The sequence below is a fragment of the Ranitomeya imitator genome, chromosome 4 (genome assembly GCF_032444005.1).
Source record: "Ranitomeya imitator isolate aRanImi1 chromosome 4, aRanImi1.pri, whole genome shotgun sequence".
NCBI lineage: Eukaryota > Metazoa > Chordata > Amphibia > Anura > Dendrobatidae > Ranitomeya > Ranitomeya imitator.
Genome location: NC_091285.1, coordinates 348,046,945 through 348,073,740, shown reverse-complemented (window position 1 = coordinate 348,073,740; position 26,796 = coordinate 348,046,945). Strand labels below are relative to the sequence as shown.

At 45.3% G+C, this 26,796-nt stretch overlaps 1 protein-coding gene across 1 annotated transcript in view; it reads left to right on the top strand.

The window, feature by feature from the left end:
• The first annotated feature begins 2,708 nt into the window (after positions 1-2,708).
• TRMU (tRNA mitochondrial 2-thiouridylase) overlaps positions 2,709-26,796 on the top strand; it is a 31,991-nt gene continuing 7,903 nt past the window's right edge. Inside the window, exons 1-9 of the mRNA XM_069764990.1 lie at positions 2,709-2,882; positions 4,090-4,255; positions 4,359-4,465; positions 5,986-6,108; positions 6,192-6,364; positions 12,412-12,465; positions 12,538-12,604; positions 22,742-22,842; positions 24,058-24,202. Of these exons, the coding sequence (XP_069621091.1) occupies positions 2,801-2,882; positions 4,090-4,255; positions 4,359-4,465; positions 5,986-6,108; positions 6,192-6,364; positions 12,412-12,465; positions 12,538-12,604; positions 22,742-22,842; positions 24,058-24,202 (1,018 nt within the window). The 5' untranslated portion in view covers positions 2,709-2,800. The remainder of the gene's footprint in view (positions 2,883-4,089; positions 4,256-4,358; positions 4,466-5,985; positions 6,109-6,191; positions 6,365-12,411; positions 12,466-12,537; positions 12,605-22,741; positions 22,843-24,057; positions 24,203-26,796) is intronic.

The following is a 26,796-nucleotide window of genomic DNA, read 5'->3' as shown; positions in this document are numbered from 1 at the left end:
ATGGCAGCCATATTGGTGACCTGCAGATGTTGGTGTGTACCTTGCATAAGAGGACTTCTCCAGAGACTGATTGGCATCACTATAACTAAACCCATGTACCAGAATGAGGTACCATTTGAGAGACCTATCATAGCTACCAGGATGATGGCAAACCCTGAAAAGCCCAGTCAGGGAAGGGATTGCTTGAATGGTATGGACATTTGGGATAGATTTTGTATAAACAGGAGGGAAGTGTTAGGGAAATCAAGCGTTAAAATTTACGGCAAAATGTATTTCCAAGAGATGTTCTCATGGCAGGAACAAAAACATGTTTGGAGATTTGTATGTATTAAACCCCTGTTTCTGGGGCAGAGATAGAATGAGACTGTGACCTTGGATTTATACAGGACTTGTGTTAGCAACACCTGTGGGTTAGATAAGGAGGCGTATTTGGGAGAGACAATTCAAGACAGCGTTGTCACTTCAAGTATCTTCTATAACTAGTAGTGATGAGCGAACATGCTCTGGTACTAACCAAGGGTCTTTGACGTGCTCAAAAAATATGTTCAAGTCCCCGAGGCTGTTAGACAGCTGCAACATCTGTGGGGATTGTCTGTTTGCTAGGCAATGCCTACATGTATAGAGGCTGTTAGACAGCTGCGAGACATGCAGCCACGGGGACTTGAATATATTTTTCGAGCATGCTCAGATAACACCTTATCCAAGCACATTCGCTCATCATCACTTTTTCTGCAGGCAAAGCTTACAAAAGCAGGTTTTGCTGCTTTTTATGTCTCTTGTACGTTGACAAAATGTAGTGCTTCCCTCCCCCCCACACACACACACAAAAAAGATGCAACTTCCTTAGGTTTTTGCACCAAAAACACAATAAAATCCGATACCTGCGTTTGTTGCTGTGTTTTCGCACTTACTCTTTGCTTTCTAAGGGTGAAAAACGTAATAAGTTACATGCTGCAGTTTTCAGATTCAGTCAGGAAGAAAACCTAAGTGTGGACATGAGATTTTGGAATCTTATAGCTTTTGCAGGAGCTGTCAAACGCAGCTCAAAGTTTGCATGAAAGAAAAGAGCAAAAATTGAGGAGACTGAGGCCCCTAGTGCTGTGTGTTATCCTAGAGCTGTGGGCATCACTGTTCACTCTCCCTCAGCTATATAATGCCCACATGGCCGTACACAGGAGTTACCAGGTGCTCCTTATCTTATTCCAATGCTCAGTGGGGGCACTGGTGGTGGTCAGGGCTCAGTGGGGGCACTGGTGGTGGTCAGGGCTCAGTGGGGGCACTGGTGGTGGTCAGGGCTCAGTGGGGGCACTGGTGGTGGTCAGGGCTCAGTGGGGGCACTGGTGGTGGTCAGGGCTCAGTGGGGGCACTGGTGGTGGTCAGGGCTCAGTGGGGGCACTGGTGGTGGTCAGGGCTCAGTGGGGGCACTGGTCAGGGCACTGGTGGTGGTCAGGGCTCAGTGGGGGCACTGGTGGTGGTCAGGGCTCAGTGGGGGCACTGGTGGTGGTCAGGGCTCAGTGGGGGCACTGGTGGTGGTCAGGGCTCAGTGGGGGCACTGGTGGTGGTCAGGGCTCAGTGGGGGCACTGGTGGTGGTCAGGGCTCAGTGGGAGCACTGGTGGTGGTCAGGGCTCAGTGGGGGCACTGGTCAGGGCTCAGTGGGGGCACTGGTGGTGGTCAGGGCTCAGTGGGGGCACTGGTGGTGGTCAGGGCTCAGTGGGGGCACTGGTGGTGGTCAGGGCTCAGTGGGGGCACTGGTGGTGGTCAGGGCTCAGTGGGGGCACTGGTGGTGGTCAGGGCTCAGTGGGGGCACTGGTGGTGGTCAGGGCTCAGTGGGGGCACTGGTGGTGGTCAGGGCTCAGTGGGGGCACTGGTGGTGGTCAGGGCTCAGTGGGGGCACTGGTGGTGGTCAGGGCTCAGTGGGGGCACTGGTGGTGGTCAGGGCTCAGTGGGGGCACTGGTGGTGGTCAGGGCTCAGTGGGGGCACTGGTGGTGGTCAGGGCTCAGTGGGGGCACTGGTGGTGGTCAGGGCTCAGTGGGGGCACTGGTGGTGGTCAGGGCTCAGTGGGGGCACTGGTCAGGGCTCAGTGGGGGCACTGGTGGTGGTCAGGGCTCAGTGGGGGCACTGGTGGTGGTCAGGGCTCAGTGGGGGCACTGGTGGTGGTCAGGGCTCAGTGGGGGCGCTCTGCCCGGTATCCATTACACGCTCTTGTCCTTTCCACTGCACAGACATCACCATAACCGTCCACAATGGAGACATATCAGTATGGCTATGGAGTGAGGGAGGAAACCCATGGGAGAACATACAAGCTCCGTGCAGAGTACTAACCACTGAGCCACCGTGCTCTTACACACTCCGCAATGTGTCCAGTGGTTCTCCCGTAGGTTCCTCAGGAGACACCAGATTCATCTGATCTAGATTTTAAAAAAAGCAGGAATCAGTCTGATTCCTGCTTTTTTTTTAAATCTAGATCAGATGAATCTGGTGTCCATATTCTGTGAATGCGGCAGGGAATGCGGCATGAATACGAGGAGTGACCCCACACGGCCCTGACTCCCCCGTGCAGCCGGTACTGAATCTGTCTGATGAGGACTGAGGCCGCGCGTTACCCCGGCCAATCACTACCTGACTGTGGGAGCTGCGCCACCTGGTGGCAGCGTCTGCTCTAGCACCAGCTCTTGTGTATAGCTGGGAACTCTTCGTTGTACCCGAGTTCCTGGCCGGACCGTTATAACTTCTGCACCGTTCTACAGCTGTAGGCACCGGCGTGACTTTCCCTGAGAAACACATGCGACACTGGCGACATGCAGACGGTGCGGCATGTGGTGTGCGCGATGTCTGGCGGGGTGGACAGTGCAGTGAGCGCCCTGCTGCTGAGCCGGAGAGGTGAGGGGCAGAGCGCTTCATGGCACCACTCACACAGTGATCATCTATGGACAGTGACTTTCTCTGAGAAGCGATGGGTAGTGATTGGCAGGGCCCGCACACGTGCTCCTGTTTGTGCTGGCAATCTATCCAGGGAGGCATGGTGATGGGGTCACGGTGTGAATGTGCTGCAGGACGGTGTGCTTGGCTATGGGAAGGTCACGGTGTGAGTGTGGTGCAGGACTGTGTCAGTTATGGGAGGGTCACGGTGTGAGTGTGCTGCAGGACGGTGTGTCAGTGATGGGAGGGTCACGGTGTGAGTGTGCTGCAGGACGGTGTGTCAGTGATGGGAGAGTCACGGTGTGAGTGTGCTGCAGGACTGTGTTGGTGATGGGAGGGTCACGGTGTGAGTGTGCTGCAGGACAGTGTGTCAGTGATGGGAGAGTCACGGTGTGAGTGTGCTGCAGGACTGTGTTGGTGATGGGAGGGTCACGGTGTGAGTGTGCTGCAGGACAGTGTGTCAGTGATGGGAGGGTCACGGTGTGAGTGTGCAGCAGGACGATGTGCTAGTGGTGAGGGGTGTCCATGTGAGTATGAAATGTTGTTCCTATCACCCACACTTCTGAGGGCACGGTGGCAGTTTTCCCCGCACAGTACTGTCACTTGGGCCTGGACTTCTGAGCAGACATGTTCCTGTAGGGCCGTACAGTGGGCACACACCACACTGCTAGCCCTTGTCCCTGGTTCTTGTGAATACATTTGCCCCTTGATCACAGCCCTGTATTACAGGGTGCCACGCTGGCTCCCATAGCAGCTGGTGACAGGAGCAGAGCTATAATGGTTAGTTAAACCTCCGGTGGGAGCCATGGGGGGTCCAAGCTGTCCCATTGGTCCATATGAGGAGACCAATACTAAATACCTGTGATGATCGGGACCCCTGTTCAATCTCCAATGCACAATCTACAAGTTGTGCCACAGGTGCCAGTGCTGAGGACGGTCACAACCATGTTCTAGCCCACATTTGGGTTCAAGATGATGAATGGTTTATGGCGGCCGTGCAGATCTCAGACTTTGTTTATCCAGTTCACACTAGTCTTGCTCCTATGGGCGACCACCTTTCCGCTGCATGTGGGCCGGTGTCCCCGTGGTCCGGCTGCTGATTACTGGTACCACGTGTGCCACTGTCTGTGTGTAGAACGCTTCCACATAATGTGCTGCTGTCCTTTAGGTTATCAGGTGACTGGTGTCTTCATGAATAACTGGGATGTGGTGGACGAGCACGGTGTGTGCAGTGCGGAGAAGGATTGTGAGGATGCCTACCAGGTCTGCCAGAAGCTGGATATCCCCTTCCACCAAGTGTCCTATGTGAAGGAATACTGGCACGATGTGTTTAGGTAAGTGGGGTGACCCGCTGGGCAAACCGGGAGGCAAGACGTCTCCCTCCTTATACATGTATAGAGCACATTGACTATATTAATTTTTCTATGTTTTTCTTAGTTATTTCCTCAGTGAATATGAGAAGGGAAGGACCCCGAATCCAGACGTGTTGTGCAACAAGCATATTAAGTTTAACCACTTCCTAAACTACGCGATTGTTAACCTAGGTAGGACCATGTGTGCAAGCAGCTCTGATCTGAGGAAGAACGTTCCACATCTGAAAAGATTGTTCCATACTTTGCAAAGGGTTTGTTCTGTAGACCACATTCACTGCGGGTAACCGTATACTGGCATCTTGTGTCTTGATAGTACAATGTAAGATGTCCCTCTATCCATTATGTACTGGGAGGAAGACAATTTAACAGTTGACAAGCAGAATTATTTTCAGTATACTTGTTGTTTAGTTCTTATATCATTACAATTCTGGCATCCTGCAGCCCCAACAAGAAAGAGCTTACTCAAGACTGACTTATCTCTCCCGTATGGAGCAAGACCCCCTTAGAGGCAATCAACACTGACAATTTCACTTCAGTCACAGAGCATGAAGATGCAGACGTGTATTAGATCCTATTTGGATAAAATGTCAAAGTAATAGATGCTCATTAAAGTACGCCTCCAGACGAAATTGAGCCCAAACTCCGTTTTTATGCGCAGTTTCTTTCTCTTCCTACAACTAGAGGCAGCTAATGGTCATTCAAACGTTTTAATACAATTATTACTGATACACCCTCTAAGCAGAGATTATCACCTAGTCACAGAATAGGGGAGATCTGGGACCCCAACTATTGCCGAGTTCCCTGTTTGAATGGACTGGCAGTTGTGTATTTGCTTGGCTATTACGGTCATGTCCCATAGACATTAAAAGGAGTGACACCATGAAAGGATGACCACTGCTCTACTGAAACTAGTGCCATGGGACCCCCATTCACAAGATCTTGTAAGGTCCACCAGGTTCCCAGAATCATCACCTACCCAAATGAAGATTAGAAGTGTGAGAACACCCCTCTAATAACTTTTAATGGGAGTCTGTAACTCCCTGGGACACTTTTCAGCTATTACTATGGGCATACAGATAATAAAAATATTAATCTAGCCTCGCTTGTATGCCTCAGTTGCTGTCTAGATGTGGAGAAATAGATTTTTATTTCACTATGTTAATGATTTCTTCCAGGCTCCGGGGTGTGGGTGTCTGGAAGTAATCCCTGCCTCAGCTCTTCATTGTACTATCACCCCCTCCCATGCACATCACACTGACCGGTGATGTGCAGTTGTCAGCGTTCTCATGTGCAGGCACCGGTGCACAAGAACGCGGACTACACAGACCATAGGAAGAGGTGCGGATTGTTGAGCGAGTGCAGGGCACATGCGTGGGATTCCGGAGCATGGGAGGGGGGTAAGAGTATAATGAAGAGAGGAGACTGACTTCTTCCAGTCACCACACATGCCCCGGAGCCTGGAAGAAATCAATAACATAATAAGTCTATTTCTCCACATCTAGACATCAACTATGAGGCATACATGTAAGGCTAGATTAACATTTCTATTACCGGTATGCCCATAGTAATAGCTGAAAAGTGTCCCAGGAGGTGACAGATTCCCTTTAATATGTTCTGGACCAACCAAATACCTGTGATGTTGTTATATCCCGAATTGATTTGTTTGCATAATCCTACTTTTACCACAATAGGGGCTGATGCTATAGCTACTGGGCACTATGCAAGAATATCACACGAGGATGAAGAAATATTTCAGCACCCATATATAAGGACTCCACAGACTCTATTTAGGAACAGATTTGAAATAAGGAACAGTAAGTATTTGGGAATAAACTATTCGTTATAGTATTGTCATTGTCAGGTACCCTCTACCACGTGTTCTTTATCCAATGTCCAGATGTGACGCTTCTTCAGGCTGCCGACCACTTCAAGGACCAGACCTTCTTCCTCAGTCAGATATCTCAATATGCATTACGAAAAACCTTGTTTCCACTTGGAGGTTTGTCGAAGGACTTTGTGAAGAAGATTGCAGCAGAAGCAGGATTTCATCATGTTTTAAAGAGAAAAGAGGCAAGCCATGTACATGCAAAGCTTAAAAAATGCATAAAGACAATCGTCCATCAATTAATTATCCTCCTTGAAACCATGGAAAAAGTTTGGTCTCTGATACCTGTGCTGCCTTCTAACCCCCATTGTAATCGTCTCTGCACTGCAACAATAGACCTCTAGCATACATAGCACAGAGGATTCAGGCTTTCTTTCAATCAAAGCCATGAAAGTGTTGTAGCACAGAAGGGTGAAGATGGAGGCATCCCACGTTCAATATTCCCGATAATTTCCATTTGCCCAGAGTATACAGTTGTGTGAAAAAGTGTTCAATACAAAAGTGTTCAGGTTGTCCAATACATTGGATAATGCCCCCATTTAAACCTTGTAAAGAAATATTTTTGTAAATATCTCTCGTTGTCATCTGGGCCACTATCGCTGACTGTTCACTCGGCATCACCTGACCCCAGCTGCAGCCACCGTTGACATCCTCTGATGTCACGTCAGTTCTGGTTCTCCTGGGTGTGACCCAGACACGTACACCCCTCCTGATTGACTTGGCTGTGGACGAAGTTTCACCGCATGTCACAGCCCAGTATCCGCTCACAGGCACAGATGGCAACGAGAGGTATTTACAAAAATACTTCTTTACAAGGTTTAAATCGGTGGTTGCATTATACAGGTCCTTCTCAAAAAATTAGCATATAGTGTTAAATTTCATTATTTACCATAATGTAATGATTACAATTAAACTTTCATATATTATAGATTCATTATCCACCAACTGAAATTTGTCAGGTCTTTTATTGTTTTAATACTGATGATTTTGGCATACAACTCCTGATAACCCAAAAAACCTGTCTCAATAAATTAGCATATTTCACCCATCCAATCAAATAAAAGTGTTTTTTAATAACAAACAAAAAAACCAACAAATAATAATGTTCAGTTATGCACTCAATACTTGGTCGGGAATCCTTTGGCAGAAATGACTGCTTCAATGCGGCGTGGCATGGAGGCAATCAGCCTGTGACACTGCTGAGATGTTATGGAGGCCCAGGATGCTTCAATAGCGGCCTTAAGCTCATCCAGAGTGTTGGGTCTTGCGTCTCTCAACTTTCTCTTCACAATATCCCACAGATTCTCTATGGGGCTCAGGTCAGGAGAGTTGGCAGGCCAATTGAGCACAGTAATACCATGGTCAGTAAACCATTTACCAGTGGTTTTGGCACTGTGAGCAGGTGCCAGGTCGTGCTGAAAAATGAAATCTTCATCTCCATAAAGCATTTCAGCCGATGGAAGCATGAAGTGCTCCAAAATCTCCTGATAGCTAGCTGCATTGACCCTGCCCTTGATGAAACACAGTGGACCAACACCAGCAGCTGACATGGCACCCCACACCATCACTGACTGTGGGTACTTGACACTGGACTTCAGGCATTTTGGCATTTCCTTCTCCCCAGTCTTCCTCCAGACTCTGGCACCTTGATTTCCGAATGACATGCAAAATTTGCTTTCATCAGAAAAAAGTACTTGGGACCACTTAGCAACAGTCCAGTGCTGCTTCTCTGTAGCCCAGGTCAGGCGCCTCTGCCGCTGTTTATGGTTCAAAAGTGGCTTTACCTGGGGAATGCGGCACCTGTAGCCCATTTCCTGCACACGCCTGTGCACGGTGGCTCTGGATGTTTCCACACCAGACTCAGTCCACTGCTTCCTCAGGTTCCCCAAGGTCTGGAATCGGTCCTTCTCCACAATCTTCCTCAGGGTCCGGTCTCCTCTTCTCGTTGTACAGCGTTTTCTGCCACATTGTTTCCTTCCAACAGACTTACAATTGAGGTGCCTTGATACAGCACTCTGGGAACAGCCTATTTGTTGAGAAATTTCTTTCTGGGTCTAAGGGTACCGTCACACTATACGATTTACCTACGATCACGACCAGCGATATGACCTGGCCGTGATCGTAGGTAAATCGTAGTGTGGTCGCTGGGGAGCTGTCACACAGACAGCTCTCCAGCGACCAACGATGCCGAGGTCCCTGGGTAACCAGGGTAAACATCGGGTAACTAAGCGCAGGACCGCGCTTAGTTACCCGATGTTTACCCTGGTTACAAGCGTTAAACTAAAAAAAAAACAAACAGCACATACTTACATCTGGTGTCCGTCACGTCCCTTGCCGTCTCTGCTTCCCGCATTGTGACTGCCGGCCGTAAAGTGAAAGTGAAAGCACAGCCGCTGTGCTCTGCTTTCACTTTACGGCCGGCAGTCACAGTGCGGGAAGCAGAGACGGCAAGGGACGTGACGGACACCAGATGTAAGTATGTGCTGTTTGTTTTTTTTTTAGTTTAACGCTTGTAACCAGGGTAAACATCGGGTAACTAAGCGCGGTCCTGCGCTTAGTTACCCGATGTTTACCCTGGTTACAAGCGAACGCATCGCTGGATCGCATCGCTAGATCGCTAGATCGGTGTCACACACACCGATCTAGCGATGACAGCGGGAGATCCAGCGATGAAAGAAAGTTCTAAACGATCTGCTACGACGTACGATTCTCAGCAGGATCCCTGATCGCTGCTGCGTGTCAGACACAGCGATATCGTAACGATATCGCTGGAACGTCACGAATCGTACCGTCGTAGCGATCGAAATGTTATAGTGTGACGGTACCCTTACCCTCTTGCTTGAGGGTGTCAATGATGGCCTTCTTGACATCTGTCAGGTCGCTAGTCTTACCCATGATGGGGGTTTTGAGGAATGAACCAGGCAGGGAGTTTATAAAAGCCTCAGGTATCTTTTGCATGTGTTTAGAGTTAATTAGTTGATTCAGAAGATTAGGGTAATAGGTCGTTTAGAGAACCTTTTCTTGATATGCTAATTTATTGAGACAGGTTTTTTGGGTTATCAGGAGTTGTATGCCAAAATCATCAGTATTAAAACAATAAAAGACCTGACAAATTTCAGTTGGTGGATAATGAATCTATAATATATGAAAGTTTAATTGTAATCATTACATTATGGTAAATAATGAAATTTAACACTATATGCTAATTTTTTGAGAAGGACCTGTACAATGTAGTGGACAACCTTTTTAAGAGAAAAAGAAATCCAAACCTACAGGGCCCTGTGTGAAAGTGTTTGCAATCCCACCATCCACCCTCCTTTAAAACATAAATTTACTGTTGTTTATCACCTCTTTGGGAAGCGGAGTTCAAATTCCCTAACTGGCCTTATTACTGCCACATCTGTTCTCAAGCAAGAAATCACTCACTAGCCTGACAAGGAGAAGTAGAGTAAAAGACCCTCAAAAGCTAGACCTCATGCCGTGATTCAAATACATTCTGGAACAAATGAGAAAGTACTTGAGATTTTTCAGGATGGAAAAGGTTATAAAGCCATTTTTAAAGCTTTGGGACTCCCAGCGACCCACTGTGAGAGCCATTATCCACAAATGGCAAAAACATGGAACAGCGGTGAACCTTCCCTGGAGAGGCCGGTCGTCCAAAATTACACCAAGAGTGCTTCGACGACTCATCGTAGAGGCCACAAAAGACCCCATAACAACATCCAAAGAACTGGAGGCCTCCCTTGCCTCAGTTAAGGTCAGTATTCATGACTCCACCATAAGAAAGAGACTGGACAAAAATGGCCTGCATGGCAGTGTTCCAAGACGAAAAAACACCCCTGAGCAATAATAACATAAAGGCTCACCTCAGTTTTGCCAGAAAGCAATAGAGAGCAGCTGGATGAACTTGCCGTGGGCTGTCTGCACTCCCCTAGAAGTGACCTGTAGTTGTTGTAACTAGGGATGCTCTTAGGGTACGTTCAGACTAGCGTTGTGCTAGTGTGCGTCGGCGCCGCGTCGGGCGACGCAGCGGCGACGCACGCGTCATGCGCCCCTATGTTTAACATGGGGGACGCATGCGTTTTTGCTTGTTGCATTTTGCGACAAATGCGTCTTTTTTGCCGCAAGCGTCGGACCAAGAAAACGCAAGAAGTTGCATTTTTCTTGCGTCCGATTTTCGGCAAAAAACGACGCACGCGTCGCAAAACGCAGCGTTTTTGCGTGCGTTTTGCCGCGTTTTTCGGTGCGTTGTGCGTCGCGTCGCCGACGCAGCGGCGCACAACGCTAGTCTGAACGTAGCCTTAAAGGGCGCATGCGCAGAGTTTCTAATAGATTCTATTGGAACTGCTTGCTTGTGGAAAGCAACGTCTGTGCTTTCCCGGAAATGACATAGCACAGTTAAAGGCTACAGTAACCAGGGACGCTGATCTGAAGCACATAAGTAAGGGATGGTTATGTGCATACAATGAGTTCATAAGTATTGCTCAATTAGTTGTACAAACCAAAACATATACGCATCCGGGAAGCATTGATGGGGGCTAGATGAATACCACGGAGAGTCAGTCAGTAATAGATGTAAGGTTGCATGAGTGGTGTTATTGAAAGATGATAGTCTATTGCAGATAGAATACTGTTCATCTGCTGTATGTATGTGAATATAATGTTAATTTCTGTAAAGAATAGAGTGGATCATGGGTGAAGAAGGGGGATGAAACGGTTTCAGAGTAACACATGACTTCGGAAATTGAACATCACATCAACAGTAAAATGTGGTGGTTGTGTGATGGTCTGGAACTGTTTTGCAGCTTCGGGGCCTAGAAGACTTGCTGTGGTAAATGGAGCCATGAATTCTGGTGGCTATCAAAAAATTCTGAAGGAGAATGTCTGGCCATCTGTTCGTGACCTCAAGGTGAGATGCGCACCTGGGTTATGCAGCAGGATAATGATCCAAAACACACCAGCAAGTCCACCTCTGGTTTTAGAAAAGCAAAGTTAAGACTTTGGAGTGGCATAGTCATACTCCTGACCTTTATCCAACTGAGATGCTGTGGCATGACCTTAGAAAGGCAGTTCATGCTCTGAAACCTCCAATGTGGCTGAATTACAACAATTCTGCAAAGATGAGTGGGCCAAAATTCCTTCTGAGTGTTGTAAAAGACTCGTTACGAGTTATCACTAACGCTTGATTGCAGGTGTTGCTGCTAAGGGTAGTCCAATCAGTTATTGGGTTTAAGGAGCAATCACTTTTCTCCTACGCCTCATAGGCTCTTCACACTCTGGATCTAGTGAGAGCTCTTGGGAGATATGTCTCGCGGACGGTGTCTTTCCGCAAGTCAGATGCCCTATTTGTGCTTCCGGAGAGGCATAGGAAGGGCCTAGCCGCTTCAAAGGCCAAAATAAGCCAAGTGGATTCGCTCGGCTATTCAGGAGTCCTACCGTGTCAGGGGCATACCAGTCCTAGCAAGTATTAAGGCTCACTCCACTCGGTCAGTGGGCGCCTCTTGGGCCATTCGGCACCAGGCGTCAGCACAACAGGTCTGCAAGGATGTGACTTGGTCCAGCTTGCATACTTTCACAAAACACTACAGTATTCATTCTCAGGCCTCTGCAGATGTGGCCCTCGGCAGGCGGATTCTGCAGTCGGCAGTAACACATCTGTAACTCGTTGGTACATGTGGCAATAGTTGATTGTTCCCCACCCAGGGATAGCTTTAGGACTTCCCATGGTCCTGTGTCCCCCAATGATTAGCTCGGAGAAAGGATTTTACGATGAGTACATAAAAATCCTTATTTTCACACAGCGCCCTGTAGGTTTGGATTTCTTTTTCCCTTAATAAAGACCTTCATTCAAAAACTGCGTTTTGTATTACATTGTGTTATCTTTGTCTAATATTTACATTTTGTTTGGTGATCTGAAACATTTTTTTGACAAACATGCAAAAGAATAGGAAATCAGGAAGGGGGCAAACACTTTTTCACACCACTGTATATTTCCTTCCTACAAAAATATCTGAATTGAGAGGGGGGGGGGGGGGTCCAGTAAAACTTCTCGTTTGTCAGTTGCCTTCTGTTTACTATTGCACTGTAGAAATGAGATTTGTTTTCTCAGATTGGATGGAAGATCCAGTTTAACTGTACAAACTGTTGCATGTTCAGTTTTATTATTTTTTTTCTTAAACTGTTTTTGAGACCCCACATACAGTTATGGAATAATTTTTGTTTCATTTTATAGAGCATGGGGATCTGTTTTATCGGTGAGAGGAATTTTGAAAAGTTCATCCTTGAGGTCAGTATTGTGAGTTTTGCAGTAAATGTTATGTACCATTTATTCCTTAATATATTGTTCTGTATTCTTAAGTATTTAGAGCCCCAGCCTGGGAACTTTGTTTCAATTGAAGATGGAAAAATTTTGGGTACACACAAAGGTATTTTTTTCAAATTTTTTTTTTTTTTTTTTTGTAAAATTGGTGATTTCATAAAAAAATATATATTTATACAAGTTTATCCGACTTTAGTGTCTTTTGAGCTGCATTGTTTTCTAGATGTGTTGATGGATGCCACATGCAATCCGTAATATGATCGTGTCTTGCACATATATGGAGGAGCAGCAGTAAAAGGGGTTGTCTGGCCCTGGGTAAATTTTTAGCAAGCCCTGTCACAAGCCAAACCTCGTAGATATTATGCAAAAATTATGTTTTTATTTGTGTGTACAGTCATCACCAGGTGCTCAGTAGCGTATGAAGAATTTGACAGACAAGTTAGGGTTAGGCTAGGTTCACTTTGCGTTAGGGCAATCCGTTTAGCGCATAGGCTAACGGACTGCGCTAACGCAATGTTCCAAAAGGGATCACGTTTGCCGATCCCACTAGCGCAGATGCCCAATCTGCGCTAGCGAGGAACGGACCTCGAACGCTGCAAACAGCGTTCGAGGTCTGTCACTCAAATGACGGCACATCGCTAGCGCACGTCCATTGTGGACGTGCGCTAGCGATGCGTTTGCCATTGCAAGCAATGGCGGCGTTGACGGACTACGTTACACCGCGTTATGCCGCGGTGTAACGTAGTCCATTTAACGGGTTCACACAACGCAGTGTGAACCTAGCCTTAACGTTTCGATCAAGGATGGTCTTTGTCAAAACCTTACTTTCAATAAGGAATAGGGTGTGCCAAGAAGAAAATCAGTCCGGAATGAGCGGAATCTGTAAAGGTCCAGGAGCGCTATGTCCATCTCATTGGTGATGCAGTCAATGAGACGGTGGTCAGAGCACGAGCGGACACACCTCCTCCCTGTCTGTGTGAGACCCTGATCTAATGCCTGTAATACAAAAGCATTGCAGAGTATTAAGGTACCTTCACACATAACGATATCGTTAACGATATTGTTGCTTTTTGTGACGTAGCAACGATATCGTTAAGGAAATCGTTATGTGTGACAGCGACCAACGATCAGGCCCCTGCTGGGAGATCATTGGTCGCTGAACAAAGTCCAGAACTTTATTTCGTCGCTGGATCTCCCGTGGACATCGCTGGATCGGCGTTTGTGACACCGATCCAGCGATGTCTTCACTGGTAACCAGGGTAAACATCGGGTAACTAAGCGCAGGGCCGCGCTTAGTAACCCGATGTTTACCCTGGTTACCAGCGTAAAAGTAAAAAAAAAAAAACACTACATACTTACCTACCGCTGTCTGTCCCCGGCGCTGTGCTCTGCACTCCTCCTGTACTGGCTGTGAGCGTCGGTCAGCCGGAAAGCAGAGCGGTGACGTCACCGCTCTGCTTTCCGGCCGCTGTGCTCACACAGACAGTACAGGAGGAGTGCAGAGAAGCAGAGCGCCGGGGACAGACAGCGGTAGGTAAGTATGTAGTGTTTGTTTTTTTTTACTTTTACGCTGGTAACCAGGGTAAACATCGGGTTACTAAGCGCGGCCCTGCGCTTTGTTACCCGATGTTTACCCTGGTTACCTGGGGACTTAGGGATCGTTGGTCGCTGGGGAGCTGTCTGTGTGACAGCTCTCCAGCGACCAAACAGCGTTACGGTAACATACGTTATCGGTATCGCTGCAGCGTCGCTTAATGTGAAGGGGCCTTTAGATCAGTGATCAGGGAAGGGAGAGTTGATGTCCCTTACTGGGATAATGTAAAACAAAAAGTACACATTCGGTATCACTGCATCTGGAATGACCCAAACTAAAACTGTCCCGCTAGTCAACCCCTTAATTGAACACTGTAAAAAAAAAAAACAAAGCAAAAATGATGCTTTATCATCATACCCCCGAACGAAAAGTGCAATAAAACGCGATCAAAAAGACGAATGTAAAAAAAAGTCTTCACTGAAAATGTTCTCGTGGTCCGCAGAAAACAGAGCTGTATGGCGGCTTATCAGAGGAAAAATAAAAGGTATAGCTCTCAGAATAAAGGGATGCAAAAATAATTTTTCTATAAAAGTTTTTTTGCGTAAAAGCTCCAAAACATTAAAAAGAAATGTCGTATCGCTGTAATCGCACTGAGCTGAAGAATAAAGGGGTACAATTTCCAAAATGGGGTCACTTAAGGGGGATTCTGCTTTTCTAGTACTTTGGGGGGGCTCTGTATATGGAGTCCGCAAACTGTTCTAGGAACAACTCTGCTCCAGGAGGCAAATTATCCGTATTGATAAGCAGTACTGTACAGCCTCATATGGGGTGTTTCTACATTCAGCAGAAATTGTGGGACACATTTTGGTGCCATTTTTATCCATTTGCCAGTGTGAAAATATAAAATCTATTGCTAAAGCTAAATTTTGGTGGTAAAAATGTTTTTATTTTTCCTTCACTGCCCAATTGTATAAAATTCTGTGACACACCCGTTGTGTCAATATGGTCACTGCTCCCCTAAAGGAGTTCAATAAGAGGTGTAGTTTGTAAGATGGGGTCACTTTTGTTGTAGGGGGAAAGCGGGGGGGGGGGGGTTCTGCTGTTCCGGCCACTGAAGTGCTCTGCCAATGTCACATGGCGCTCTAAACCAGTCAAGCAAACTCATGTGAACTCCAATAAGGCGCCTCTCCCCTTCTGAGCTTTGCATAGTGCTTCAAAATTCAACAAATTTTGGGGTCCATTTTTTCCTGCTATCCTCGTGAGAGTGAAAAAAGATTTTGGGCTAAAGCATCATTTTTGTGGGAAAAATGTGATTTTTTTTTTTTTTTTTTTTTTTCTTTTTCTTTTTTCTTATCTATTCTATTTTCAAAGATCAACATTGTAAAACTCTGTGAAAAACCTGTGGGTTCAACGTGCGCACCACATATCTAGATAAATGCCTAAAGGGGTCACTACTTGTGTGGGGTTTCCACTGTTTAGGCACATCAGAGTCCCCTCAAAGTCACTTCACATGTAATTTGGTCTCTTAAAAAAAGAAAATGCTTTTGTAGATTTATGGTAGTTGTGAAAATGAGAAATCATTTGTCAACTTTTAACCCTTGTAACTTGCAATCTTTTATGTTTCAAAAATTGTGCTGATGTATTTTAGACATGGGGAAATGTTCTTTATTAACTGTGTTGTGTGACATGACTGATTTAACCCCTTAGCGACCGCCGATACGCCTTTTAACGGCGGCCGCTAAGGGTACTTAAACCACAGCGCCGTTAATTAACGGCGCTGTGGAAAAAGTGAATAGCGCCCCCCAGAGTCGCATTTTCTCCGGGGTCTCGGCTGCCGGGGGTAGCCGAGACCCCAGAGAACATGATTCGGGGGTTTTTTTACCCACCCCGCATTTGCGATCGCCAGTAATTAACCGTTTACCGGTGATCGCAAAAAAAAAAAACAAAAACGCGATCTCTTTTTAATTTCTCTGTCCTCCGATGTGATCGCACATCGGAGGACAGAGAAAAGGGGTCCCAGGTAGCCCCCCAATACTCACCTAGCTCCCCCGGTGCTCCTCGTGTCTCCCGGTGGGCGCCGCCATCTTCAAAATGCCCGCCGGCCGGCCCCGCGAGAATCTTTGGGGTCTCGGCTGCCGGGGGTAGCCGAGACCCCAAAGAGCATGATTGGGGTCGATTTTACCGACCCCTGTTTTGCGATCGCCGGTAATTAACTGTTTACCGGCGACCGCAAAAAAAAAAAAAGTAAAGTGTAATTCTCTGTCCTCTGATGTGATCGCACATCAGAGGACAGAGAAATAGGGGGATTCGGGGACCCTATCATACTCACCTGTGTCCCTGGATCCTCTTGCTGCTCCTCCTGGCCGCCGGCAGAAGAAAATGGCGGGCGCATGCGCAGTGCGCCCGCCATCTGTCTCCATCTGCCGGCCGGCAGGAGAACAGCAGTTGGGGCTAAAAGTAGGGTTAGGGGTAGGGGTAGGGCTAGGGCTAGGGTTAGGGGTAGGGTTAGGGGTAGGGTTAGGGCTAGGGTTGGGGCTAAATTTAGGGTTAGGGTTGGGGCTAAATTTAGGGTTAGGCTTCTTTCACACTTACGTCGGTACGGGGCCGTCGCAATGCGTCGGCCCGACATACCAACGCACGTTGTGAAAATTGTGCACAACGTGGGCAGCAGCTGTAGTTTTTCAACGCATCCGCTGCCCAATCTATGTCCTGGGGAGGAGGGGGCGGAGTTACGGCCACGCATGCGCGGTCAGAAATGGCGGATGCGACGTACATAAAAACGTTTCATTGAACGTTTTTTTGTGCCGACGGTCCGCCAAAACACAACTGATCCAGTGCACGACGGACGCAACGTGTGGCCATCCGTCACGATTCGTCGGCAATACAAGTCTATGGGCAAAAAACGCATCCTGCGGGCACATTTGCAGGATCCGTTTCTTGTCCAAAACGACGGATTGCGACGGAATGCCAAACGACGCAAGTGTGAAAGTAGCCTTAGGGTTGGGGCTAAAGTTAGGGCTAGGGTTGGTGCTAAAGTTAGGGTTAGAGTTGGGATTAGGGTTAGGGTTTGGATTAGGGTTGGTATTAGGGTTAGGGTTGGCATTAGGGTTACGCTTGGGATTAGGGTTAGGTTTGGGATTAGGGTTGAGATTAGGATTAGGGGTGTGTTGGATTTAGGGTTTTGATTAGGGTTATGGTTAGGGTTGACATTAGGGTTGTTTTGGGGTAAGGGTTGTGATTATGGTTAGGGTTAGTGATTAGGATTATGGATCAGGTTGGGATTAGGGTTAGGGGTGTGTTGGGGTTAGGGTTGGAGCTAGAATTGGGGGGTTTCCACTGTTTAGGTACATCAGGGGGTCTCCAAACACGACAGCCAATTTTGCGCTCAAAAAGTCAAATGGTGCTCCCTCCCTTCTGAGCTCTGCCGTGCGCCCAAACAGTGGGTTACCCCCACATATGGGGCATCAGCGTACTCGGGATAAATTGGACAACAACTTCTGGGGTCCAATTTCTCTTGTTACCCTTGTGAAAATAAAAACTTGGGGGCTACAAAATCTTTTTTGTGGAAAAATATATCTATATATTTTTTTTATGACTCTGCATTATAAACTTCTGTGAAGCACTTGGGCATTCAAAGTTCTCACCACACATCTAGATAAGTTCCTTGGGGGGTCTAGTTTCCAAAATGGGGTCACTTGTGGAGGGTTTCTACTGGTTAGGTACATCAGGGGCTCTGCAAACGCAACATAATACCCGTAGACCATTCTATCAAAGTCTGCATTCCAAAACGGCGCTCCTTCCTTCTGAGCTCTGCCGTGCGCCCAAACAGTGGTTTACCCCCACATATGGGGTACCAGCATACTCAGGACAAATTGGAAAACAACTTTTGTGGTCTAATTTTTCCTGTTACCCTTGTGAAAATAAGAATTTGTGGGCGAAAAGATCATTATTGTGTAAACAAAAGCGATTTTTTATTTTCACGGCTCTACGTTATAAACTTCTGTGAAGCACTTGGGGGTTCAGAGTGCTCAACACACATCTAGATAAGTTCCTTAAGGGGTCTAGTTTCCAAAATGGTGTCACTTGAGGGGTTTCCACTGTTTAGGCACATCAGGGGCTCTCTAAACGTGACATGGCGTCCGATCTCAATTCCAGCCAATTCTGCATTGAAAAAGTCAAACGGCGCTCCTTCACTTCTAAGTTCTGCGGTGCGCCCAAAAAGTGGTTTACCCCCACATATGGGGTATTGGCGTATTCAGGAGAAATTGCATAACAAAATTTATGGTTACATTTCTGTTTTTACACTTGTGAAAATAAAAAAAAATGGTTCTGAATTAAGATGTTTGCAAAAAAAAGTTAAATGTTCATTTTTTCCTTCCACATTGTTTCAGTTCCTGTGAAGCACGTAAAGGGTTAATAAACTTCTTGAATGTGGTTTTGAGAACCTTCAGGGGTGTAGTTTTTAGAATTGTGTCACACTTCATTATTTTCTATCATATAGACCACTCAAAATGACTTCAAATGTGATGTGGTCCCTAAAAAAAAAATGGTGTTGTAAAAATGAGAAATTGCTGGTGAACTTTTAACCCTTATAACTCCCTAACAAAAAAAAATTTTGCTTCCAAAATTGTGCTGATGTAAAGTAGACATGTGGGAAATGTTATTTATTAACTATTTTTCGTGACATATCTCTCTGATTTAAGGGCATAAAAATACAAAGTTTGAAAATTGCAAAATTTTAAAAATTTTCGCCATATTTTCGTTTTTTTCATAAATAATCGCAAGTAATATCGAAGAAATGTTACCACTATCATGAAGTACAATATGTCACGAAAAAACAATCTCAGAATCAGCGGGATCCGTTGAAGCGTTCCAGAGTTATAACCTCATAAAGTGGCAGTGGTTAGAATTGCAAAAATTGGCCTGGTCATTAAGTACCAAATTGGCTCTGTCACTAAGGGGTTAAGGGCATTTAAATGCAAAGTTTGAAAATTGCTAAATTTTTGCCAAATTTCCAATATTTTCACAAATAAACAAAAGTCATGTCGAATAAATTTTACCACTATCATAAAGTACAATATGTCATGAAAAAAATATTCTCAGAATCACCGGGATCCGTTGAAGCGTTCCAGAGTTATCTAATATATAAAGCTGAATGTGTGTGTGTATGTCCGGGATTGGCATCTGCACCGTCGCAGCTACAGCCACAAAATTTTCCACAGTCACACGTCTGGACCCCGCGAGCGTCATAGGCTATGTTGTGAGGCGAAATTTTAACCCCGCGCTTTCCAATTCACCAAACAATTTTTGCCCCCATCTACATAATAGGGAAAAAGTGAAAGGAAAAGTGTTGGAGGCAAATTGACAGCTGCCAGATGTGAACGATTTAAAGAATGAGAGCGATGGCGCCAAAGAGTATATACCGTACAGTTGCTAAGGTGGGGCCCCGACATGGGATACTCACCACACATGGGGATATGAACACACACACAAAATGCGCCACACATTACCACGTGCTTGAACACATATACCACCTTCAGCACACATTTCACCACACATACACAAACCTTGCCACAAAAGTCGAAACACAAAAGTCGCCACTCAAAACTCGCCACGCGCAAAATTTGCCACATGCAAAACTCACCACATGCAAAACTCGCCACATGTGCAAAACTCACCTCATGGAAAGCTCGCAACACGCAAAACTTGCACACGCGGAAAAATTGCCACATGCACAAAAGTTGCAACAGATGCAAAAGTTGCCTCACACAAAACTTGCACATACTCAAAACGCACCACACATAAAACTTGCCACGCGCAAAACTTGCTGCATACAACTTGCTACACTAACCTGTCACATGCAACTCGACACACAAAAAGTTGCTACACGCATGTCGCCACACAAAACTCATCTCACAAAAGTCGCTACATGCATGTCGCCACATGCAACTCAACACACACAACTTGACACATGAAACTCGCCCTAAAACACACACTAGTCTGGTATTATCCTTCAAAAATAAAAATCTGATTAATAAGCAGACAAACTACAAGAGCAACAAATGTACCATATAGGAAATACGGCAGCCGTCAGTCACATGACCTGTTTATTATGTGTATGTGTGAGCTAATATATACTGCCAGGGGGGAGGGCTTCCTGTTGGCTGGGGATTTATCAGGCTGCCAATTTAGCTTACAAATACTGAGGTAAAAATACTGACCAAATAACGTGTGAACGAGGTCTAATACAGGAGGAGATGACACACAGGTATATACTATATACAGGAGGAGATGACATACAGGTATATACTATATATAGGAGGAGATGACACACAGGTATATACTATATATAGGAGGAGATGACACACGGGTATATACTATACACAGGAGGAGATGACTTACAGGTATATACTATATATAGGAGGAGATGACACACAGGTATATACTATATACAGGAGGAGATGACACATAGGTATATACAATATACAGGAGGAGATGACATACAGCAGGTATATACTATTTACAGGGGAGATGACATACAAGTATATACTATATACAGGAGGTAGAGGCAGACACAACCAATATACAGAAGTACCCAGAAAAAACACCAAGCAGGGAATAGATATAAAATGCCTTTATTATATGCGATTGGCAAAAATAATATAACAAATTGTGCGCACAACAGGACATGAGAAATTTACAACAAATTAGATATAAAAAATATATATTAAAAGAAGATGGTAAAGGCTGACCCGATTGTATTTATATATCTAGATGTAAGGTTAGTGCTACCCTATTTTTAAAAAAAAATATATATATATAAAATATGAAAAAATTATAACAGAATTTTATGACTAAAAAATTTTTTGGACAAAAATTTATATGTGAGGTAGTATATGCAAATTGCGATATGTAAAGTGCAGAGTTGCAATTACCAAGAAATACCCATATATATCAGCCTACTTGTGATGCCCTATAGGTCGTAATGTACCTCACATATACAACGTGCAAAAAATGGTTATATGTGCCAAATAAAATATATAAAGTGCAACGTGACTAAATACAAATACCATATATTGGCCTACATGTAATTCAACGTATAACGTGTGCAAACAGCAATTTAAATGTGCAAAGGGGCAGTTATCTCGACCAAAGTATCACACAATATAGGTAATGATATACCTCTCATATATAAAGTGCTATGGTGAAATGTGCAAGCTGCAATTATATATTATGCCAATGAAAGATTACAAAGGATGCCAGTATATATCAGCCTAAGTGAAATGCAGCACAGCCACAAAAGTGTTCACAGGTGCCTTAATAAAATATGCTTAAATGCAGAGTCTCACTGCAGAGAAGATCCAGCAGGAGCCCCACCACAGAAATGAATCTAAAGTGCAGGGTGTAGGAGATAGGGATATGCACACAATCTACCTTTAAATAGCAGGGTCAGCCACGTCTTTTGATAGCGCACCCCAACGCGCGTTTCGGATCTTAATCCTTCGTCAGGAGATGACATACAGGTGTATACTATATATAAGGGAGATGGCAAACATGTATATACTGAGGTGAAAATGAAAGGTGTGAGTGCAAAATGAGAGGAGTGAGGGAAAATAGTGGAGTGATCGGAAAATGACAGATGTGAGGTCGAAATGACAAGTGTTAGGGGGGAATGAGAGGAGTGAGGGGGGAATGAGAGGTGTGAGGGGGGGAAAACGAGGTGTGAGGGAGAAAATGAGGCGTGATGGGAAAATAAGGGAAGTGAGGTGCTATAACTAACCACAGATATTTACTATGCCCAGGCAACGCCGGGCTCTTCAGCTAGTAAGTACATAAAGTGACAGTGGTCAGAAAATGTAACCTGGTCAGGAAGGTGCTAATAAGCCCCCTCAACCATTTCACATGTAGACTCCCTCTAGATCTCTGGACTGGCTTACTTTGTTAATGATTGTAATGGTTGCAGCAATACTAGCAGTAAAGCGCGCACGTGTGCATGTTGTGCGTGTTTTTTTTTGTTTTTTTTTCCTCCCATCTGTCTGCAGGTTCCGTCCACACACTTTACACACTTTTGATGTGCATGTAGCTCTTTCAGAGTCCATCAATACCTTTACATGGCCAGTCCGTTAGTTGCCTGTGTCACTCCAGCTCCGTTCCCTGGCCAGCGCTGCTTCCTGCCTGACTGACGGCTCCATGGCCTGATGTTGCGCAGCATAGAGGCTGTCTCTCAAGCAGGAGGCATTGCCCAATGTGTTAGTGTGTATAGTTTGGGGTATGAAGTCCTGCTGACAGATGCCCTTCAACTAATTTTTACAAAGTGTTGCAGTGTGAAACATTTTGCCTTTTGTGGGATTTTTTTTTTTTAGGATTTTTGTGGAGAAAAAAAAAAATCTCCGTAGTGGTGTGAAACCACTTATGTGCTGTGGTCTGTAGTAGAACACCCTGCTGCATGGTCCGCGGTCAGCGTGCATTTCTCTACCGAAAGGGATTCTGGAAAAAAGAATCCAATTTATTTCTAAACCTCTTGTTATAATTTTACCATTCAGCTGTTAATTGTATCCATGAACTTTAGATTTTTTTTTGTTCAGTGTAACAAGTTTATGATCTGACGGACAAAAGACAGTAGTAGTATGTGTATAGAAAATGCATATATACGGTAATTTCCGTATTTGTGCGGCAGCTAATAAAATCCACATGCATTCTTTTTCCCAGGTTGGTTTCTTTTCACTTTGGGCCAGAGAGCAAGAATAGGCGGCCAACGAGACGCATGGTTTGTGGTGGATAAAGATGTTGCAACAAGTGAAATTTTCGTGGTGAGTTTTAAGATAAATTAGTCTCTAATTTACAATCCCGTGTGGCTGTTATTTAGTCATTTTAGACCTGGTAAAGGTGTAGATTTTTCTCTGCTTGGTTTTTTGGTGCTTGTCGGTTTCTTGCATTTCCTGGATGTAATCATGGAGTGTAGCTGTCCTGCCTGTTACAGACGAGTACATGGACATAGAACAATGACTTGTATGGGAGCGTTTTGTGACTTGTGCTGAGGCCTTTGCCCGTAGTCTGGGCAGGCGAGCTGCCTTCACTGTACAGCGGGTGCTGCCATCCACCGACGTCATAGAAAGGTTACCTTTCCTTGTAATCCTGCCTTTAGTAAGGAGGTGACAGAAAGTGATCGCTACAGTGTGGAAATTATCCAGCTATTAATAGGTTAAGTAGTCGGCATGAAAACTACAAGACTGTCAATGTAGATGATGGCGGAGGGATGGTGTCTGAGAGAGCAGGTAAGAAGGGGATAACATGCAGAAGAGTTGCCCTGGAGGGAAGAGGGGCAGAGTGCCTATAGATCTATAGGAGTCTTCACATGGGAAGCGTTGAAGAATCTGTCACCAGTTTTTTGCCTCCTAATCTGAGAACATCATAATGTAAAGACATAGACCCTGATTGCAGCAATGTGTCACTTACTGGGCTGCTTGCGGTGGCTTTGATAGTGTGCTGATAAAACAGATTTTTATTACTTGAGGAATAGCAAACCTGCTGCCATGCAGACACACCGTGCCACTAACACTGATTTTGAGATGTCAGTGGGCACTCTGCATAGGCAGAAAGCATATCTTGGGGTGGGGTTTTACTGAGCTCAGCATTCGGAGAACTGCTAGATCTCTAGAAGATAAATCAGTCCTTTAATTAAAACAGCAGCACCCAGTAAAGTAGGTGATACATTGCTGGAATCGAGGTCTCTGCTCCTACATCATGCTGCTCTCAGATGGGATAGTAAAAATCTGCTGACAGATTCCCTTTATGAATGTGCAGGTATTTAGTGCCTGTAAATGTTGAATGAGCCTCCAATGTGAAGGACCACGGGCGGGTCTATGGAACTGCAGGATCTTGGTAGTTTGGGAGTAAGTTGGTGTGTTACAGGATAGTTCTGGTTGTCACCTAAAGTTATGAGTTGTATTTCAACATATTAGATGCTATGTATTCATTGACCAGCGCATTCACAACTAGTGACGGTTCTATTCTGTATGTTGAAGGCCCCATGCACAGATCACCCTGCCTTATTCAGGGACTTGCTGCGGACTGACAGAGTGCATTGGATTTCAGAGGAGCCTCCTGCAGAGCTGGTGAAGAATAAAATGATGGAGTGTCATTTTAGATTTCAACACCAGATGGCACTAGGTACATTTGTCATAGAAATGATTTCCTTCCATCTGTGTTGAACCATGCTGTATGTTCTAGGATGTTTGCCATCTGTTTACTTGCAGTAGCATCATACAATATAAATAGACTTTTAACATGGAACCTGGGAAAACCTGCTGTACATCTGTGTACACATTTATCACAACATGCTAATTAAGAAGAGGGGGCAGGGCACAGGTTATCTGGGTAATGTTTAGGAGGTAGCCACGTAACAAATTGGCATTGGGGTGTTAGCTCATTATTTAGAAACATAGCTAGGTCTGTTTGTGTTAATAAATAAAAAAAAAAAAAAAACCCTAAGATAATTGGCACTGCCTTGGTTGTGTCCACTCCTCTATGGCGGCCAGTCTGCACACGGCATCCTGGGCAGGCCATTTACAATTCCCATGTTATGTAATTAGGCCGATCATGATGCGGTGTGCCCAAGTAAGTGGCTAGAGGCTCCCAGAATGCTGTGTACGAGGTGAAGGCCGGCTGCCGGGGAGAACGGGGCACCAGATCAGGGCAGCGCAAATCACTCATCTCTAGTAGAAATCATTTTTGAGAGAAACTGTCATTTTTTTTATGATAATGCACTAATGAACTATTCCTATTGAAGGACTACCAAGGTAGTATGGTAACTTGAAATACACAAGCTTTTACAAGTGCATCTATCGGTCCTGCAAACTCCGCATGCAGACCTGGCCTCTGTCCATCCTACGGACAGGAACAACAAAATGGATGGAAGTAGAATACTGCAGCAATGTTACAGCCATTGAAGCACCCAAACCTGCGTAGAAACAGAGGTCAGGTGCACATGCCGAGCTGGGCACCTCTATGGCAGCGCTCAGTGTGTGCTCTTGCTAGCGGCTCCCTGCAGTGCCACCTGACTAGTCCCTGCAACCATGTAAACCTGCTGATTCCTCCCTCAACATGCCCAAATATCTCTCCAGTCCAAAGTGTGCTCATTCAGTTTCAGAATTACACTTTATACAGGGGTAAAAAGATACATGCATGTGTAATGAATAGAAGACCTATCCATTCCGCATGTGACACATTCCGGATATCTCCAATTAGTAAAAATGCACGTCCATTATGAGCTGTTTAAACCTACCCTTTAAAGGGAGAACCCCTTGTAAATCCCCCCAGATTGCTGCATTGAATAAAATAAACTTCCTTTCCCCCTGGACTGGCACAGTTTGCCCATTCTAAGCCCAGGGTCCCACGCCAGTGCTGTGATATAACCAAAAATGTCCTGTGACTGCTACAGCTGTCAAGTGACGTTGTGCCACAGGATCATCATCATTATACCTATAACTGGAAAAGATGCATGCAGCAGTCTGGGGGTATTTGAAAGGGGGTTGTCCAGTGGTGGGCAGCAATTTTTTTTTTTTTTTTTTTGTTTATTTGGTTTTCCTCAAATAATTTTTTTTCTGGAAATGAAAAATTGAGCAGTTTCTCAACATCTGCCCCAGCATTGCAGGACCCACCTTTGTTCTAAAGTATTGCTTATTTCAAGCATTCAATTCAACATAGTCTACAGTACTTTCTATAGGTGAACTTTAATATTCGCTTCCAACCTACAAATTAGAGATTTTGCTAACTCCCTATATGGTAAAGCGGGAGCTTCGATCCCCACGGATTTCGAGAAAATTTGCAGGAGAGGCGTGAACACCAGGGGTCTGATTTCAGAAATTTACAACATTTTATCGGATCCACAGGATGGGTCTGGTGAGTCTTTTCTATATATGCGCAAGTGGGAGGCTGCCTTGGAGCGGCGTATTTCTCCCCGAGAGTGGTCTGTCATTTGGAGGAATGCCGCAAAATCATCAGTGTGTACTCTCTACAGAGAAAATATCTATAAGATACTAATGCACTGGTATCACACTCCAGAGTTTCTGCATGGACTGAATCCCTCTATCCCTCCCTCCTGTTGGAGATGTGGGGGAAGCACTGGTTCTCTTGTCCACATATTTTGGTCATGCCCAAAAATTGTGCCCTTTTGGGGTCAGGTTAAGTCCCTCATCGATAAGGTATTGCATGCAGACATAGAACTAAACCCGCTAGTGCTTCTCCTTGGTCACGGGGCGCCGGGTATGGGCAAACTTTCCAATAGATTATTGCAACATATCCTTACGGCGGCCAGATGCCTGATTGCGCGTCTTTGGAGACAGCCGAGTCCCCCTTCGCTTCAGATCCTCCTTGGACGGATCATGGATGTCAGAAGGATGGAACACCTTACAGCCTTACTAAATGACTCGGTGGTGCGCTTCCAGGCTATATGGTCCCCGTGGGATTATTATGCAGCGGGATCCGACCTGTAGTGCGACTGAGTTCGGATTTGATTAATCGATTTAACTGAGGTTTTTCCCTTTTTTTTTTTTTTTTTTTTTTTCCCTCTCTCTTTCCTCCCTTCCCTCTACACCTTATTGTCTTGTCTTTGTCATTTACGTCTTTGTAGAATTAAGGTCATTGATAGCCTTATATCGTTTATATTGTTTACAGAAACTAAATACTTGTAAGACCCTGTTTTGTTATAAAATGTTTAATAAAATAAAAATTTTATGGTTAAAAAAAAAAAAAATATTCGCTTC